The sequence below is a fragment of the Oenanthe melanoleuca genome, chromosome 3 (genome assembly GCF_029582105.1).
Source record: "Oenanthe melanoleuca isolate GR-GAL-2019-014 chromosome 3, OMel1.0, whole genome shotgun sequence".
NCBI classification, from domain to species: domain Eukaryota; kingdom Metazoa; phylum Chordata; class Aves; order Passeriformes; family Muscicapidae; genus Oenanthe; species Oenanthe melanoleuca.
Window position 1 is genome coordinate 89,486,957 of NC_079336.1, and position 19,750 is coordinate 89,506,706.

The following is a 19,750-nucleotide window of genomic DNA, read 5'->3' on the forward strand; positions in this document are numbered from 1 at the left end:
AATTCCTTAGCACTTTTACCTGCTTACCATCTATGGCAGTAATGTTCATTTCTTAACCACAGGCTGGGCTTCAAAATGCACAGCAGCAAAGTTGTCACAAGATAATTCACATTCTTCTTGCCAAGAGAGGTAGTATGTGCACAAGCCTCCAGTACTGGTGCCCAGACACACATCCTACATGTTAATTTACATCTATTCCACACTATGCATGCATACTATGCAGCATTCTATGCAAACCTGTGGTTATGGAGTAAAGAACTTATAAAACAAAACACCTTTTTTACAGCTTTGCTGCTCTTGTAACAAGATCCAAGACTTGTGTTGAACAGGATTTGTGTGACACAAATCCCAGTCAGCAACACAGCTCCAGAATGGGGCTCAGCAATTTGGGGGTTGAAGAGAACCTGTGTTTCAACCACTGCAGCCTAGGATATCTTAAAAGTAAGTTTCTGCACAAGATAAAATTGCCCTTTCATTTTGTTTCATGCTAGAATCAAGCATTCCTCTCTCTGCAGACACCATTAGATTAATGAAAAAAATAAATGGACACCAATCTGCCAAAATGATACTTGTAGGAAAACAAACTGGAAAACAGGAGGCCATGGATACAGCCTAACAGATGAAACACATGGTTGAATGTGCCAAAAAGAACTTTCAGAAAAACAGTTTCCAAAAGCCACAACCAGTTTGTCCTTTTCTCAGTGGGCAACTCTTCCTGCATTAAGATTTTGGTAACTTTTGGATACTTCTCAGGTTTTATTAAAGCACATAAAAGATATGCTACGCTGGGACGTTATTTTAAATGCCACTTAACTTCTGTTGTAGATTTGAAATGTCCCAACAGATGCAGAAATCATCAGTATGTTTTCAGGGCTGCCAGTATTAACTAATGTGTGTGCCTTAATTAGGCTGTGTTGACTATATATACACTTGGAGTACATTTTGATATACATCATGTTTTCTTATCTTTGACTTAAGACAAAGTCTTAGGACATGTTTACAGCACTTGAAACCAATTAAAATCTACTATATTTCTATATGAAAGACTTTTTATACTCTTCCTTGTTTGTAAGAAAAGGCTCTTTTGGCACATATTAACAAAGAATATTTATATAAAAGTTAGAAATATTAAACATTTAAATGAGTTCTCACTGAAACAATGAAAATAGCACAGCTCACTGTGCTCTCCTATGAGCAATAGAGTGCTTTCACAAAGATAAGAATTTACACTTTCACCTGCAGCAGAGAGCTCAGTTCTCAGCACATACATGCTTATAACCACTAGTTAGAAAATTTTAAAATAATACTTACACAAATACATTTTACAATTATTTCTCCTTTTACTAGGAACTATTGTGGGACTATTCCTCTGAGTGCCATGTAAGCTTTTCTACAAACCAGCCTGTTCACACTATCAATTAAACCTTTTTAAACCATTTAGTTCTGCATAAACCCTGGCCTTTCTTTTCCAAGGACAAGGGCGGTCACTGACTCGGGGAGCCTTGACATCACTCCTCTGCCAATGTCTGATTAAGTGGCTGCTACAGAGGGTTAGCAGGTCAAACAGCACTGGAGGAGGAACTAAGAAAAACAGAATGCTGCCTTATTTATTAGTATATGTACCTAAAATAATTTAAATGAGAGCATTTTAAAAAATACTTAATGGAGGTTAAGCAGCTTTTTTAACCTCTGTTCAAATTATTGAATGGCATATTAAAACCAATGGAGCTATAATGTACCTTTTAATGTGACCTGCTACTTGAATAAATTGCATATGTATTTAACTTGAACTAAACCTATCTACTTAATATTAAGATGGAGGGTAGGTTAACATTACCTATAGTTTCAATTTACCCACCTACATTTCAAAACAAAAACATTGAAATATAACTATAGAGCTTCCCAATCATAATGAACTTTTAAACTCTGTTTCCAAATATGGCACAAAATCTTGAACAAATATGTAGCAAACTGCAAGTAACACCTCCTTGTAGGGCCAAACTGTAAGCAGTCCTTCTGGAAGCCAGCACAACCCCAACATAGCAAGGCAGGTGAATGCTTTCTAAGTGGCATGTTTGCCAGCCTCATCAAAGTTTAAACAACCCTCTCTGTGCCTTCTGCCATGCTCAGCTTTATGTATGAAGTGCCCTTCCTGAAGAGCATGCATACTGCCTTCCAAGTCCACATTTTTCATTATGAGGATAGCTGCTGTTCATTAGATTATGCTCTTATTCAGGGATTGGGACACAATTATTAGTATATTTTCTCGATACCTAGAAGTAGCCTAACCTTATTTTAGACATGTTGAAACTGCAGTAATAATACAACTTATATAATATCTGGAAGTAGAATAAATATTTGACGGTGATTAGGAAAACAATGCTTTCTTCTCACTCACAGAGTTAGGAAGAAGAAAATTAGACGTCGGTGACACGTCAGACATGAAGCTGTCTAAACACATATTAAAAAGTGCAGAAAATGATAACAAACAAAGGAAAATCGACTGCCTCCCAATTTCCTCACCTGGCTTACACTCATCACACCTTCTCCCCTGGCGCTGAGGCAGGCAGACGCACTGCCCGGAGAGGCGGTCACAGGCTGTCCCCGCCACGGTGCCCAGGGCATCGCAGCCGCAGGGCTGGCAGCCGCGGGCGCTCAGGCCGTAGGTGTGCAGCATGCACTGGCTGCACTGCAGGCCGGTCACCCCGGCCTTGCAGGGACACTGCCCCGTCCATTTGTCACAGAGCAGGGAGCCGTTCACCGTGCCTGCCCCGTGGCAGCCGCACGGCAGGCAGAGGAAGGAGTGAGCCCCCTGCGCCCTGCGGAACCCGTCCAGGCACTCGTCGCAGCGCCGGCCCCCGATGTTGGGTTTACACGCGCATTGCCCCGTCCTGGCGTCGCACACGGTTCCTGAGATCGACCCTGCGGCGTCGCATTCACAAGCCTTACAACCGCTTCCATCCAGCCCATAAAAGTTGTCCATGCAGGTGTCACAGAGGAGCCCTTTCACTCGGTCTTTACAATTGCACTGCCCGGAGAGAGGGTTGCAGAATTGGCTCACTGAGCCGTGGCTGTTGCACCAACAAGGTTCGCATCCATCTTCATTAGAATATCTGAGAGCTTTAAATCCAAAATTGCAACTGTCACACCTCAGACCTGGAAAGAGAAAATGAATTAATTAAAAAAAAAAAAAAAAAAGTCTTAAAAGCTATGAATTTCATTTTTAAAAGGCGTGAGTATACTACACATGAAATAAAAACAAAGGGAGGACTGATATTCGTTACCAGCATAATTAACAGGGGTGACGAGGCTGCACAAATCAATTGAATAACTGTGGCATCCCAAAAATCTGTTTACTTTTCCAATTTGTTTCAGAAGCAATGCATTTCTGCTTGCCTCTCAATACAATTTAAGATAGTTCTGCAGGAGATTCTTTGTAGCATTTTTAAGACAAAGAAGAATTAATCTCTTTGTCCCCCAGAACAGCACCTGTTGCACAATCAATGCCTATGTGAACTCTTCACCCTATACTGTAGAACTGCAATACACACAGAATTGCATTGAGCTCACAATCTGTTCTGATAATAGATTTATATATTGTATTAAAAACATTAAATATATACTACGACAGCACAAGTTAGACTAACTATAACAAATTATTTCCTTAACACCATACTTCAGTTTTATTATTGATTGCATTTTTGTTAGTCTTTATTGTTAGCCCTCTCTGAAAGCAGAAAATGTTTTCCATAATCCAAAATGAAATATTTTTATCTAAACGTATGATTTAGTTAACTCCTGTAGTACATTAAAATATAAACTGTTTTCTTCATGCTTCATCCTGTAGTTTTATTAGCTTTGTTTTCAAAGTCAATGCTTGCTTTATCCCTGCCCCAAGGGATGGCATTTATATGCTAGTTTATAAAATGTACATTACAAGAAAGCAAACTAGATTATTATACGAAAAATGCAAATTCAGTTATGTATTTTTCCCTTGCAGTGGGAAAATCCTTCACTATGAAGCTATGACTTAATTGTTTCATATAGGAAAATATAAATACAATCTCCTAGCAAAATATTTTCATAATTAAAAAAAAAAAAAAACGAAACCATGCAAAAATATATCTAGCAACTTATGTGCAGAAAGATAAAACTAAAAATGGTAGGGAATGCATTATATATATATGGATAAAAACTCAAAAACTCCAACAGAAGGCAAGTTTCTTTAACAGTGATGAATGACTCACCTAAGGCATATCATTTAATTTCAATAAGGAAAATAAAAAAGGACCACTATTGCTGCAAATTTTAAAAATAACTGTATTGTTAACAAGAATTATGACTCATTTTGAACTATTAAAATTGGTCTACATGGATTCATATCATATCAGTTTTAAAAATATGTGCAGTGCTTATTTGAATATGCCATACATATTCCTGACAGGTAATCTATTCCTAACGATACTGAGGAAGGCCTACAGGGCATCACATTCAATGTTAACAAGTACAGGGGAGTTAGCATGCTTGGCATTTAATTCACATTCTTCTACCTTTTTATTCTAGATGAATGACCTACTTTAATAAAATTATTGGTGCTAATGTATTTTACTGGTGATAGAATCATTAGTAAGATTTAACAGTTGTGTTAACTCTAACAGTTCATGTTTCATAACACTGCAGTCAGTAGTTGCATTTTTCTGTTATCATGTTTGTTTAAACAGATAAAATGCCAACAGAGAGATTGCTCTAAAAACCAATTTAGAAATCCAAAGAGGAAAGTTCCCTGGTAAAGTTTGCTGCATACATTTCAATGTACAGAAGCTTATTTACAATTGGTTTGGAAAATAAAAAAGAGAATCTAGTCTGGAAAGAATTAGGTCTTTATCCTGCAAACACAAGCTTGCATAACTACAGCCCCCCATCATAACTACAGATAAGTACAGAAAGCATAGATTCATAGATTTTTATTTTTTTTTTAACAACTATTTCAGTGAAAATAAAACTAATTCTTAATGTTTTCATCAAGGGGAGAAAATGTAATACGTAGATAACCAAACACATGAAAACCAGACTGTGCATTTTTTGTGTGCCAAATTTCCACCAAATTAAGAAGTATTTTCACACATTCAAATGTAAAATGTGGGCAAAGAATATAAAATTAAGAATGCTCTGAAATCCCTTTTCTTGAAGGTAAAGTAAGGGTTTAAGATGCACAGACGTTTTCTACTCTTAGCACCTTTTCATTGTACAAAAAACACAGCATTCCACAGGAAAAAGGACTGAAACTATTCAGGCTTCAACCTGTTTAGAGCTGTTTTCATTATTTGTTGTTATTCTGTATTTCTTCTTTCTTCTATTTTCCAAAAGCAACAAAGACATTACAAATGAGTCAACATTCACAAGTGAGGGTATATATAATATCAAATATATTAACATGCACTTGAACATTATTAATGCAACCCAGAGTCTGGTTAGGGTGAAGAAAAAATAGATTACTAATTCTGTTAATAACAAAGCAGAAGAGGAATTTTTCTTTTTGAGACATATGTATAGTCTGAGACATGTACAGTTACCATGCAAGGCTCACTTTATCAGGAAATTCTCCTTGCATAATATTCCCATACATCAACATTTCAAAGTGTATTATATACACTGTGTATTTTGGGCACTTGATAAATTTTGTCCTTATGTGGCTGTGGCTCCCCTCAAATATGCTGGAAGTAATAAATTGCTATAATCAAATCTAATTTCTGAAAAATACCTGTGGGAGTAACAAACAAAAAAGCACGTCTTGTAAAAAAAATGATAAATAACACAGAAGGTAGCAGTTTATTATAATCAGCTTGGCATTGAATTACAAAATTAAAATTATGTGGCCCTTGATAACTAACCCTAGCTATGTACATGATCTGTGGAATTATGTTGACTTATTTTGCATTTCATAGGAACAGTTCAAAGAAATATAATAGAAAAAAAATTGATAGATTTATCACAAAGGACCCTGTAGCACAGAATATTTTGAGAAAAAAATCCATTTATTTTGGTCTATTAAGAAAACTAGCATGGAAACGATTTGCTTAGAACTCATTAAGTACAAAACACGTTGAAAAAGTGCTAATTTTCTGAAAGGAACATCTACACAGTAAGCAAATTACATTATTTCTGTGACTTATTAGTATGGAGCTATGTAAGCTAACGTAGCTATGCCGTAAAGAAACTTCTAAAGGGTTGATTAAACTAAGCTTCAAGCTGTAGTTTGATGGAATTATTAAATTAATAATTTTTCAACAGTTAATTTCATTCATTTTTGCAATCTGCCTTCAGCAAAGAAGCTTTCTATACCTTTCATTTAGAAACCAAGTGTGTTTTATTTCCAGAGAAAACAAGAAAAATGGCTCTGAACTCTTGCATTACACATACCAATAACATTTGCTTTGCACTTGCACTGTCCTGAATTTTGGTGACAGGTAATATCTCCATTGACTGTCCCAGAGGTATTACAGTTACAGGGACTGCAGCCATCAGGGTTTGACTGTTGCAGATTGTAGAATCCTTCCTGGCACTGATTGCATTGTCTGCCAGACACATGTCTCTTACAATTACACTGGCCTCCAATCTAGAAAGATACAAAATATTATAGAATGATGAACATATCTATTTTTAGATGATACATTCATTAGCAAAAAGAATGGGAGCATGAGTTGGGGAGGAGAAAATTTTAAATGGAACAGAAAAAAAAAAAGAAAAAGCCTGGGAGCATTTTTTTAATTCGTTGAGAGAGAGGAAAAAAGAGAAATATTGAACAGAGTGTAATTATTCGACTTTTAAATAGAGTTTAGAAGTCCTGTTCTTTCAAAACAGAATGGAAAAAGAAGTGAGCAAACAATGTGGCCATATTTACCATCTGGACAGAGAACCTGCAAAGAATACTTACAAAATTGCATTGGAGATATGGTGACTTCTATTAAAATGAATACTTTTTTGAATCACAGTTGCCATAAAGAATGATCATCTTCAAAGGTCAAGTTTTGCATTTTTTGCTCTGCCCATATGCTTTTTTATTTTAGTGAAAATGTTAATTAAATAAGAATGAAGCAAAATTGAAGGTTTTCCTTTCTGATTACTCATCCAAGGTATATTTCCTCTCAATTTACTCTCCCTTAACTGAGGGATGTGATCCAACAGCTCAGCAACTGAAACCCTCTCCCTCTTTTCTTGGCTCAGCTGGGATCCAAACCATTCCACTTCCATGGGGGTATGCAAAGGTCCCTCACCTCTCCCTAAACATGCAGCATTGCTGTTCAGAAGGAGCTGACACATCCTCTGTTACTGTCCATGCCTGGACCATGATCTGGGAGTACAAGTCTCATGTCTTGTGCAAGATTAAAGGTCTCCTGAAAAGCTACCTCAATTTCATACCTCTGAAAGCCAGGGAAAAATCCCAATTTCTACATTCATCATGTTCCAATATGGGGGAAACCAACCACAGGGAAAGGGCAACAGCACAGGGATGGAGAGACAAAGACATTGGGTATGCACAACACAAAAACAATCCCAGTGAGTCAAAGCAACACAGAGATGGGAATTGACAAAAGGCTTGGGATTCATGATAAAGGAACAAAAACCAACATTTTAAACTGAAGTGTTCTGGGAAATGCAGAAATAAAGAAACTGTGTTACAAGGAATTTTCTTTGGGTCAGAATATTTTTTTCAGTGCAAATATTTGCAAATATGAAAAAGTACAGTAATTCAAAACCAGTATTCATCTATGACATCAACAACTGTAGTTCAATGCACTTTGCTTTTAATTAGCTAACAAACAAAAATTTCTCTCTCTTTTGTTTCTCTTTTGAAACAAAAATTTCTCTTAACCATTGCCTTTTTCATCTTTTATCCATGAGTCAAGCCAAGCTGAAACAACAGAAGAGACAAAGCTGCTGGGAAGTTCCACTTAAATACTATCATCACATCCTCAAATCTAAAATGAAGCTCTAAGCTTTATTAATACAAAATAGAGCATTTCAAAATCTGATAGCAAATTCTCAGTGCAGGAAATATTGAATAGAAGTTAGAGAAGCATATACTCCTACCCTTTCTTCAAAAGAGGATTCTGTAGTCCATAAAATCTGTTTAATATGACTTCTTGATAGAGATCTGTTGCTGATGTATCAGCCTTATTTTTAAGGAAGATGTAGATATTTAAAACACAAGACAACAGCAAGTATGAGAAGAGTTAAAAGACCACAACTACAGAAAACACAGCAACAAGGATTTTCAAGTCAATTCCTCTCTAGACTGGATTTGATCTAGATATTTAGTGTATTATAAGAGACCCAGTCATGCATCCCAGCCATTCATCAGAGAACTTACATGTGAAAAGCAACTGAGTTTAATCCTAAATGAAGAAAAATACCCTGTTTAATGCCTAACTGTAAAAGAAACATTTTTGTCCTAGTGATTGCAGCACACACAGGTTACACAATAGCACTCAACTCATACCCAAAAGAACTTTGAAGTTAATCCGAAAGCTACCACAGGAAGGAAAGCATGACATGCAAAATGTAATCTTCAATAAGTGAAAGAAAGATTGAAATAGGATAGCTAAATAAGAGAGGATAACCACCATCAAATTTTAAAAGTAGAATAAGGCAACACAAAAATGAGCATTTAACAAGTAACTCACCTAAAGCATGAAGGAAAAAAAAATAAATATCAGAAACAAAGGAAGACTGCCAGAGAATCAGGTCAAGAAATAATTAAGTAGCACATTTATCAGATTCAGAGTGGGCATTGGAACTTTTCACTAAAAGAGAAGTGCAGCATCAGTAACAGGCTATCCAGAGGGGATATGGAATTTCTATTCCCAGAGGTATCAAGATTTATCCAGACAAAATCATGACTGACTAGATATAGCACTGACAACAACTCTGCTTTGAGGAGAGAAGATGACCAACTAATGTTTTTATGATTATGTGTAGCATTCAGGAAAGAGAACCACAACAGAGATTGCAAAGGAAGTCTTTCACAGCTCTGCACTATGAAAGAGGTACTACCTTTCTATATCAGGAATGATTTTTAAGACTGACTGAAAACCAAAGGAGTCAGAAGAAAAATATTTCAGCAAAATCTCATCTGTTGAAAAGTGACACACCTGAAACTAAAGCTCTAGATGAAACTAAATATAAAATTACCGAAATAGTTAATAATTGTTTAAATCAACACCAGTAAAAGAGGAATAAAATTACATCTCCTTAAAAGGCTGTAGGGAAGTTTCTGAGATCTACATTCTAGTAGGCTGTTTTGTATCATTATTCTACATTCTATTAGAAATTAAAATGATATATTGGAAAAGATTGCTACTTTTTTCCCAAAGGAAAATCATGCAACATGATAGTATACTGCATTTCAAGTCAGCAGCATCTTAATATATCACATATACTGAACCAAATAGAGAATAGAATAGAATAGAATAGAATAGAATAGAATAGAATAGAATAGAATAGAATAGAATAGAATAGAATAGAATAGAATAGAATAGAATAGAATAGAATAGAATAGAATAGAATAGAATAGAATAGATCACATACACTGAACCAAATGGATGATCAAAAAGTCAAATTGTACAAACCTAATGCTTGGGGAAAACCAACACTGACTATAGGTATCCAGTGATACTCCAAAATTAGCTATTACTACTCAAGAAAGAAACTGTTAAAGCTGCTCCATTTCCCCTACAAGTCATTTGGAAGCTCTGAAGCAGCTAAAAAGGCAATAGGAGTACTGTGATTATCAATAAAAAGCTTAAAATTACACAGGAAATCTCATTCTGTCATAAAAAAATCTGTTTTGTATCAACATTTTACAAAATTTGTATATCTGGTTACCCTCCCTAGAATAAAAGAGGTCACAAAGTGAGTAGTATAAGCAAATATACAAAAGAGAAGCGACTAAAGACTTTACAGTTTGGAAATAAAGGACCAAAAATGAAGGGAACATATAGCTACAAAATCATGAGTGCCTTATAAAATGAATACTCTTTTTTTTCTCAAGTTATAAGATAGAACAACCAGGAAATTCTAAGAAAGTAAACTTAAAGGAATTACTTGATTAAAAAAATTTAGTTAGATTAATTCCATATGTGGACACCAAACATGTGGCTACTCGGATAAAAATCATGAGTTTAGCTCAGGTAGCCCTAAACCTATAAATAACTGAAATCTAGAAAATCACATCACAGGATCATGCTTCTGGTAATCAGAGAAGATACTGTGCTAGATTAGTCTCATTTCATACAGCAGAGCTGTTCTGATCCTGAATACCTGGAAACCCATGGCTAATTATGAGTAAAGATGCCACAAGTGAAACATGTAGATTACTAAGTGCTAAAAGAAGCAAAGAATACCAGGATCTCCACCATAATTTTGTGTCAAGCTATTACAAGAAGCAGTAATTTTCATCACATGCACTTGCAGAAAATGTACGTCCCCAAACTCAGTCATAACAGGGTAAAAAAAATTATGCTTGAAGAATAAATTTAACTCTTCAAATGAGGGAGAAATATGTGGCCAACTAAAAACTTTAAATTTCATCCAGGAACCAGCTAACAAAACCATTTGCAGATCTCCCTTGTAAAAAGAATATTTGGGCTTAATCTGGGGAGAATTTGATCTAAAAATGAGAAACATGGAAAAACAGTATCTTTAACTTCTCTGTACAGACAAAGAAGCACCAAAATAATCTGTGAAATGTTTGGCAATGAATACTGTTTCAAAGAAGCTGAGCAAGCTGATAAATGTTTATAATGCTGCAGAAACAGGTGTACCACATGTTATAACATTGTAATCTTCATCAAAATGGGGAGAACAAACCATTTCAGCAACTGCATAAAAATCCAAGTGAATTACAAAGGAGAGAGGCTATTTTTGTTGTAAATCTAGCTTACTCTGGAAACCATGGTATCATTGAAAATATTAATAGCAATGAATATTTAAAGGTTTTATCAACTAGAATTTCACCAGTTGTTCATTGGAGATATTACTGAAAATTTCCCCCTTCCCCGATTCAAAAGTTATCTGCCATTTAAAGAAAAATATTTCCATTTTCTATAACCAATACTGGTTATTGAAGAGCAGAAAGCAATCAGTGCTTCTGTTACTTATGCCTGAGAAGCCTGGTTCTGACCCAAACAGCCAGCAGACACAAAGCCTGTGTATTAACACTAAATCACTGATGGCAAATATCTGTTTGGATGGTTCACTCTGAAAATGAAACTGGCTGAGCATTACTACCAAGTGGTGGTGTGTCTTGGGACCTCATAACTGCAATTGTCATTTGATACAGAAAAATCACTGATGCTGAGTTCACATGTATCCCTCGTGTCATTTATAATTTATGTACAAAATACACATTATTCCTATATCCTTGAGTCTAAACAGTTACAAAAGATATGCCAGCAACCTTCTCCTGCATAAACCACAGCTGCAAACCCATCCTTAATCAGGAATCCAACTACTTAATGTTTCTGAATTTTAGCTTATACTGAGCAGTTCACCTGCTTTAGACTCTTGAGATAACACTCTTTAACTGGGGGCACTTTAACACTTTCCATCTAGAATGACAAATTCAAAGTGAAGCCTGTTCAGCATCCCTTCCAATGTCCTGTTACTAGACTGACAGATATACAGACTTAAAAAGAGATTTAAGTACCCAGGACAAAGGGTAAGATTTTCCAAAGAATTGCCTTAATTGTTAGAGTACAGCAAACTGTTTAGCCATAGAACTCACCTAGTAGACATTGAACATGTACATATTATAGCATCAGAAATATAACTTCTGACTATTTAAACTCTTGTTGCCCATATGTATACTTGTATTATAAAATGCAATTTGCTGGAAAAATCATTTGCCTAAGCCTTTCTGAAAGTTAAAATCAACTCCTTCCCCTCGGATATGCTTGTAATTTCAAATTGCTCTTCTTTGGTGTCTGTAACAGAAGCAACATAGTGTCAAAAACAGAATCAGAAAGCCTCTCCAGTTCTGGACAATAAATGCATTATGAGGCTGGATCTTACTAAATAAAACAAATAAAGCTGACATCTGAAGTTTCTTTTTCCAAAGTTAACTTCTGATTTTGAAGCCCAAAACATCTGACAAAAAAATAGCATTTTATAATTGGCCAACTCATTACTAATTTCAATTATTTACTCTCTACCACAACAGAAGCATCTTCCCTTGACCCACTGCAAGTTTCAGGGCATTGCAAGACTCAGGGGTATATTTAGGTCTGGCAAGAAATTCTTTCTGTTCATCCTGCCACCACCAATTTTGCAATTGATTGGTACCAGTCTCAACGTTCTGCCCTTCTGATATAAATGCTAATCATATATTTCTCACTATCTTCTTACTTGATGCAGACCTGGCAAGGACCCCAGCATCCAGTTGTCTGCAGTCTCAGGAAGGGGGAACAAGGGGGTTGAGGACTCTTATTTTCTTTTCCTTTTCTCCAGTTTAGGAAATGAGAAGGGTACAGTGTGCAGGCTCGCACACATAGGTTAATGGTCTGACACCAAATACCTGAGAGTATTCTCGGCATGTCGGCTTTGGGAACTGAAAATTGAATAAGCAGCAATAATGAAGTTCCTTTGCACTCCCCTGGTATCTCTTCTTGTCATCACATATGATGACTTTCAAAAGTCAGTAGCTTTCTACTACTTCTGCTCGAAACATAAAATGAGGCATTTACCCTCTGCCCACAATACTCCATGGGGTGGGAGTAGACCCAATCCCACAAATAAACTCTCACAGGAAACCAGCATTTCCACTTTACAGAATCCATCTGAAATAAAGCCATAGGATTACTGAACGTAAAAAAAGCTCATTTTCCATAATTTTAGCAATAAGGTTAAAGGCCTTCCATTAAGGGAAACCCAGGATTCAGAACACACACAGCGTTTGATAACTTGATTTTTTATGGATTCCACTATGCACAATATTGTTCATTGACACATTTGCACCTTTTACATTCCTTATTCTCTTTGGTATATTTGTTGACTGAAATCCCCTTAATTAAGTGCTTTAACCTATGTTCTTTCCCTTCCAACACATATTCCATTATTTATTTATTGTCAATCACAATAAATGGGTTGAAATCCATGTAGATGGATAAATGAAAATGGAAATGCTCATTCTAACTTTAGATAAAAGAATTAACTCAGAAGTGAAAACAGAAATAGAAATACTATTTTCATTTTATGCATATATACGTATATAATTCTTTAAAAACCATATTTAGGGAGTGTGCAGATTTCACCTTTCTGGAGTAACTCACTTACTGAAGTCTGTTCAGATAGTTACTCAGTAGCACTGGAATTTGCTTTCATGTGACTCTTCAGAGAAAACAGTACTAACAATTTGTTCATTTTCTATCCTTAGAGTTTTCTTGACGAGACAATAAAGCTGCCACCTTGACAGAAGAAAATTAAGTCTTTGCAACTCTGAACAATATCCTCTACAGTAAAATACAGCTTCCTCACAACAAGAAGTACATGATATGTATTTATTTGGATGTTAAGGATAAATTTTTAAAAATCAGCAAAACCTGAGTAAAAAAGATAACTAAATTCACTGAGATCAGAATGCTACTTCCAAAGACTAGGTAAAGGCAATAGCAGCATTTTCAGGTTTGCCTAATAACAAATGCCCAGAAGCTGCCATGCCTGATAGAATATGGAAGCATTTGTAGAGCAGTCTGGGTAGAAAGCAGCACAGGAAAATGAGTAAAGGATTTTGGTATGAGGGCCAGAGAACATTAATCTCCAACTAGAGCAAGAATGATCACGTCAGCAGTATTCTGGTAGAACTTTTTCATGTGTGAGTGGTTAGGGAGAAAGGAGGAAGGCAGCCAATTCTTCTTTCATTCTTCTAAGACTCAAGTACCTCTAACAGTTCATCTGAACTTTCTGATTGTTTGAAATATTTCATGACAAATGCTCACAAAGACAATGCAACCATCTTTTCTACAATGACTAAACATCAATAACCAGCAGAGAAGTGGACAAATCTTATCAGGCTGCAGCAATTCTCACTTGCACTCACCAGTCTCAAAGGAAAACCTCACTCTGCAAAAATACCTAACAAACTGCTTGTGGGAGCACTGCTACACCACTTTTCTAAAATTCTGCCTTTTACTGTAAGCCATAAAGTCACAATTTTGAAGTTTTAATATGTTAGTTTGCACTTTAAAAAAATACAAAGGAAATTATACACTGATCTGTAAGTGGACATGATCTTCAGATGTATGAGAAGTGAGAAACTGCAAGGTAGAAATTCTCCACACCTACATGCATTTCTCACCTAGGGTAGAGTGCAATAGGCAACAGAAGAGGCATTAAGTTTTCATGATCAGTCCAAAGAACTGAGATGGGAGCAACTGTTTTGCAGTCAACTCTTTTACACATCTTGCAAATTATCAGCATGAATAATACTTCATTTGATGAGTGAATGTTCCTTCTGTGTGATTCAATAGATTAGACTGTTTTGTGATTCAACGGATTAATTTTGGAACTCTGTACCTCTTGGAACTTAGTGACTAAAGTGGCACTTTGCAAAAAGAAAAAAATGTTGATGATCTGAAAAAAGTGATGAGTTATGCAGTAAAAGCGTATCCTGCCCCATTTTTGGCAAATTTCCTTGAAAATTATCAATGTGATGTGACAATCAATTTTCATGAGTAGGGTCCTTATTCCTTACGATTCCATCTTTCACAGGTCAAATTTGGAAACACTTCCTCCAATGATGCCTTCTTATTTCATGTAATTCAGTTCAGCCTTTAGTCCCCAGCCTTATTAATCTATTCTTTAATGCCTCTCAATCATTTCTCCCTGCTCTGCTTCTACTGCAGCAATTGATGCTTTATTGAGCAATAGAGTCTCCCCCATTTCTCCTGTTTCATCTCCCTGTTCATACTTTCATGGTCAGGCATCATCAACATTCTTGTATATTTAAGTATAAAGCACTGATTTCTGTAAACTACTGTTCCTTTGATTATTAATCACAGTTAAAGCTGATTTAGGTTAACATTTCACCACAAACCCTGTGCACATAAATTAACAATTGTTTTCATTCCTCTTATGTCTTGAAAAATAGTCCTAAATGATAACTGTGTTTTGCAGGCTTTTTTTCTTCTGTGTTACTAGCAGTATGTGTTACTTCAGAAGACTGAAAATTGTAAAATAATTTATCTTTTTAACACAGCAGACTATTTTAAAATTTTTTGCTAAATGTGCATGTCACACAGAGTATATACCAATGCATGAGTCCTGTGAGGTGCACTGAGTCAAACTGGGCTCGTATCTGTAGCTCTCTGATGTTAACTGAGGATGGAAATACAATAGGATCCACAAGAGTTCACTGTTAAATAAAATACAATGACAATAGACATATGATGAAAAAAGGCAGAGATTGTGAAGTGTTGAAAAAAGAGATAGGGAAAGTGGCAAAAAGCTGAAAAAGTTCTATCACATTTACCTGCAGAATAAGTTTGACTTTTAAAATAAATTTCAAAACAATTATTTTCTTCCCTACTCCTAACAAAATTTAGATTTTGGCAGTGGACAGGACACATGTGAATAGAACACATAACACAATATATCTTTAGCATACCTTCAAAATTTTAATCACTTTTCCTGGTTTTTTTTCCCAACATGCATGTTTTAAAAGTTACAGACAGATTTATTATTGGACTAGACAGCTTGCCTGCCAATGAGGTCCATTGGCTTTAAAAGCATAGCTGATGGTGTTCTCTTTTCAGCATCACTTTGTGGGTTTCTTTTATTTTTAATGGACTTTATAAATTAAAAGGGAGATCAATCCTTGTCTTATTATAGGGAAAAGTAGCTTAATTTTAGGTCAATTTCAGGCTCAGCTTATTGCCTGAATTTTCAAAACCTTTTATTAATTTTAAGATAGTACCAAGACCTTCAAAAACGCTTAAAACCTAGATGTCTTAAAAATACTGAGTACAGAGGTAGCATCCCAAAACTACTATTCATTCAGCATCTTTCATGTCTGCTGCTGATCTAGATGAGTAAGTCTTCAGCAGTACATCTCAAATTCCTCTCTGTTTTCTCAGCTTTCAAATGTCTGATATAAGTCAATTATCATTTCAAGAAGGCTGAACTTAAGCATTATTTTTTTAGAATAGTTACTATCTGAATATATTTTGTAAAATCTTATGGCTGTCTACCCAAAACATTGAAATGTTTTCTCCTTTTCTGTATTGAGGCTACTTACATTATCACACAGGAGGCTGTTATTTTTGGTGCCTGTTGCATTACAGCTGCAGGGTTTGCAAACATCAATGGCTGAAAGATCTGCACCTGCTTGTCTGTAATGGAAATCCTTGCACAGCTCACAATTCCTTCCTGCATGAAAGAAAGGTTATGCATTATGGCTTCCAATTCATTAAAATTAGCTGTATAATTCAAAATTAAAGACTATTCCTTTGAGAGAATTCTATAATTTTCAGGACGTCCATTTTAATGCACCTTTCATCTCTACCTGCCAATTTAGTGATCCAGAGCATATGAAACAATGAACCTGTTACAAACTATGTTTTACTCCATTAAACTTCCATCTGTTATATAATACCACACTTATATAAAAGCTGTGCCATGCAAATGCCTATATATTTTTTTTGGAAAAATTAAACCTGAAACTTTTCTTTTTTTATCTTTACTAGATAAAGCCAAGAAAACAAATAGAAGAGATTTTTAATTCAAATGAACTACCTACACTGAATAAAGATTTATTCAACAAGCAAGAAACTGACAGAGCAAAATTTGACAGGCTTTTTAGATGTTGTCTGTTAAACTTGTCCAATAAGATTATATTTTGGATTTAAATGCTCTAGAACATGTAATGGGAATAACGTTGAAACCATATATTTTAATTATTTATTTGAATATGTTTTGCATGAAGGTTTATATACAAGACTGGATTAAATTTTACAGTATTTTCCCATGGTTTGAGAGTTGACACCACTGTTGTTACTGCACTATCTGCCTAGTTTAAAAATGCATATACATGAGAATTCATTGGACTGTCAGCCATTGAGCATTACTAATTTCAGCTGAGACAAGACTTAGTCAAAAAGGAAGTGCAAAATAACCAGCCCATTCCCTTTGACTTACCAGCTGTGTTGTGCTGGCAGTTATCACACACTCCACCACCACCTCGGTGGTGCTCCTGAGGAAAAGGATCCACTGCTAAGTCATAGTGGCAGCTTTCTGCATGGCCATAGCACTGACAAGGTTTGCAGTTGTGGGCATGGACTTGGTCACCTGGGCGAAAAGGTTTGTCGTTGTACAGTGGCAAACAGCGACCACACTGAAATAAATTGGAAAAGAAAATGCTGCTTCTGAGACGTGTTTCTTCATCTCACAAGTTTACTGTTATAGTCTCTGTGTTTGGTTGGGTTTTTTTAATGTGTTTTCCCCCATTTAAATGCTAGTAATATTGGGCTTAGACAAAAAGTGAGAAAGCATAAAGGGAAATAAACCGAACATTTTCATTATTATTTTAATCTTTTAAAGTCACTTTAAAAACAGAGTAAAACCAAGGAAGGCAGGCAGAAGAACAAAATTTTAAGAATTTAGATACTTGAGACAGGCTAATGTCCTGAGATTTCAATTCACTTAAACACTTAAAGATGCAAAATTGTGCTTGCTGTTTCTGACACAGAAGACATTTACCTAATCCACCATTTGGATGCATTTTAAACAATGTCTGTTCTTTTAGATTCTAATATTGTAATAACTGTAGTTTGTACTGCTACCCTTTGACCTTGTGAGTGAAACAAAAGAAGCAAATATATTGCAATCATAATTTCTGTATTTCAGAAGGAATTTAAATGCTTCAAAGTAAGTTGCTTCTGTTAAGTATTTGGGCAACTATTTTCTTTTGTGGGTAACTTCCCTCTCAATATTGAGAAGCATGCTCACCTTTCTTCATGGTTGTTATTTCAAGCATTATTATAATTATTTGTTATTTTTTAGTGTGTCTATATCACTTATACACTGAGAACTAGGAAATTGTATTGAAGTTTCTAAACTGATTCACTCACTGCTGGTGCTGGGAAAGCATCATCTGTGTATAAAAGTATCTGGACTAAAAATCATAAGCTTAAGATAGTCCAGGAATTGCAGACCAGTCACAAATTATAGCAAAAGCCACTTGGAAGAGAAAATGAAATCACAAGAATTTATCTACTGAACTTTAAATTTAATAGACTCAACAAAAAGTAAGCAATAAGATAGCAATAATAACTGCACCTTTTTACTATCTGTTAAAAACAAACAAAAACACACAATGTCACCACAGTGAGAGAAAAAAGGAGTTTTCAGGATGAAAATTAGGAGGTTTTCACTTGAGACCCTGAACTCTGGCCTTTGCTAATCAGAGCAATCCCTGCCTAATTGTGATTATCTCACTTTAAGTGTACTAAGGGCAACACCTTGACCCTAACTTTCCACAAGTTACACAGCTCTAATTTATTCAAGTCCTTCCCTCATCTTTATCCATGTCCCCTCTCTCCCCACATTGAGAAAAACCATGGCACAAGCTGGGAAGCACAACAAAGAGAAAAGCTACCAGCCAAGTTATCCAGCTCATGGAGCTCCTTCCTCCCAGCATGTCTATGGAAATATATCCTCCTTGAAAGGAAAACAGTGCAGGAATAGCTAACAACCTGTCAGCCCTGAGTTCCCATTTGTGCATGGCCAGCCACAGAGCAGCTGAAAGCAGTCATCATCTCATTTCAGATTTCATCTTGGATCAGTTACTTATGCACACCTGTGCTTGCACCTATTGTTAAATGACACACAAGCACCAAGGAGTATGAGAGAAAAAGATGGCATCTGATTACATAGCAAGGAGCCTCTGAAGCATCTCTTGTTCTGTGACTTTTAAAACTTTGGCAAAACTTCTAAGAATCATAGAATTACTAAGTTTGGAAAAGACTTTTAAGATCATTCCACCTCTAATGCAAGTTAAACTATTAACCCAACACTGTTGGTTCACAACTAAACCACATCCCTGAAAGCTACATCTACACACTTCTAAAGATTTCCAGGGACAGTGATTCCATCACATTTCCCTGCATAGCCTGTTCCAATCCCTAGCAACCCTACACTGAAGAAAATTTTCCTAATATCTAATCTAAACCTTCTCTAGGCCAACTTGGGATTATTTCCTCTTGTTCTATCACTTGTTACCTGGGAGAAGAGATTGACTCCCCCATCTACAACCTCCTTGGCACAAAGCAGTTATTCAAAAGTTGGCAATGAGTGTGAAACATTTGTTTTTCTAGCAGTTGTCACACCTGCATGCAATAAAAATGGGCACTGGACCCCCACTTCACCCTGCTGTTTGTCACACCTTTATTAGTTTAAGAACTGCATTTAACTTCCAGACCTCCAGGGCTGAACTTTCATGTTTGGTAGCACTATGATGCACATGTTGCCATCTTCAAGTCTTCATTCAACAAAATCTAAACTGTGCATTTGTCCAAAGCACAGTAGTTGAGAATTGCAAATCGAGAGATTTGGCGTTTGGTTCCAGGCTACCACATGTAAAATGGGATAGTTTTGTAAAATTTCCATGTAAAATTTCCAAAATGCCCATGGCAAATTTTAGCAGTTGACTTACAAAGGATGTTAATGCTTAACAAAACCAACACTTCTCTGTAACTGT

At 35.8% G+C, this 19,750-nt stretch overlaps 1 protein-coding gene across 1 annotated transcript in view; it reads right to left on the bottom strand.

Moving 5' to 3' along the window:
- The window catches only part of USH2A (usherin), a 365,445-nt gene that overhangs the window by 298,366 nt on the left and 47,329 nt on the right, over nt 1–19,750 (bottom strand). The window contains exons 10-13 of the mRNA XM_056487445.1: nt 17,191–17,386; nt 16,292–16,422; nt 6,421–6,616; nt 2,524–3,156 (exon numbers count right to left, since the gene is read on the bottom strand). Coding sequence (XP_056343420.1) covers nt 2,524–3,156; nt 6,421–6,616; nt 16,292–16,422; nt 17,191–17,386 — 1,156 coding nt within the window. The remainder of the gene's footprint in view (nt 1–2,523; nt 3,157–6,420; nt 6,617–16,291; nt 16,423–17,190; nt 17,387–19,750) is intronic.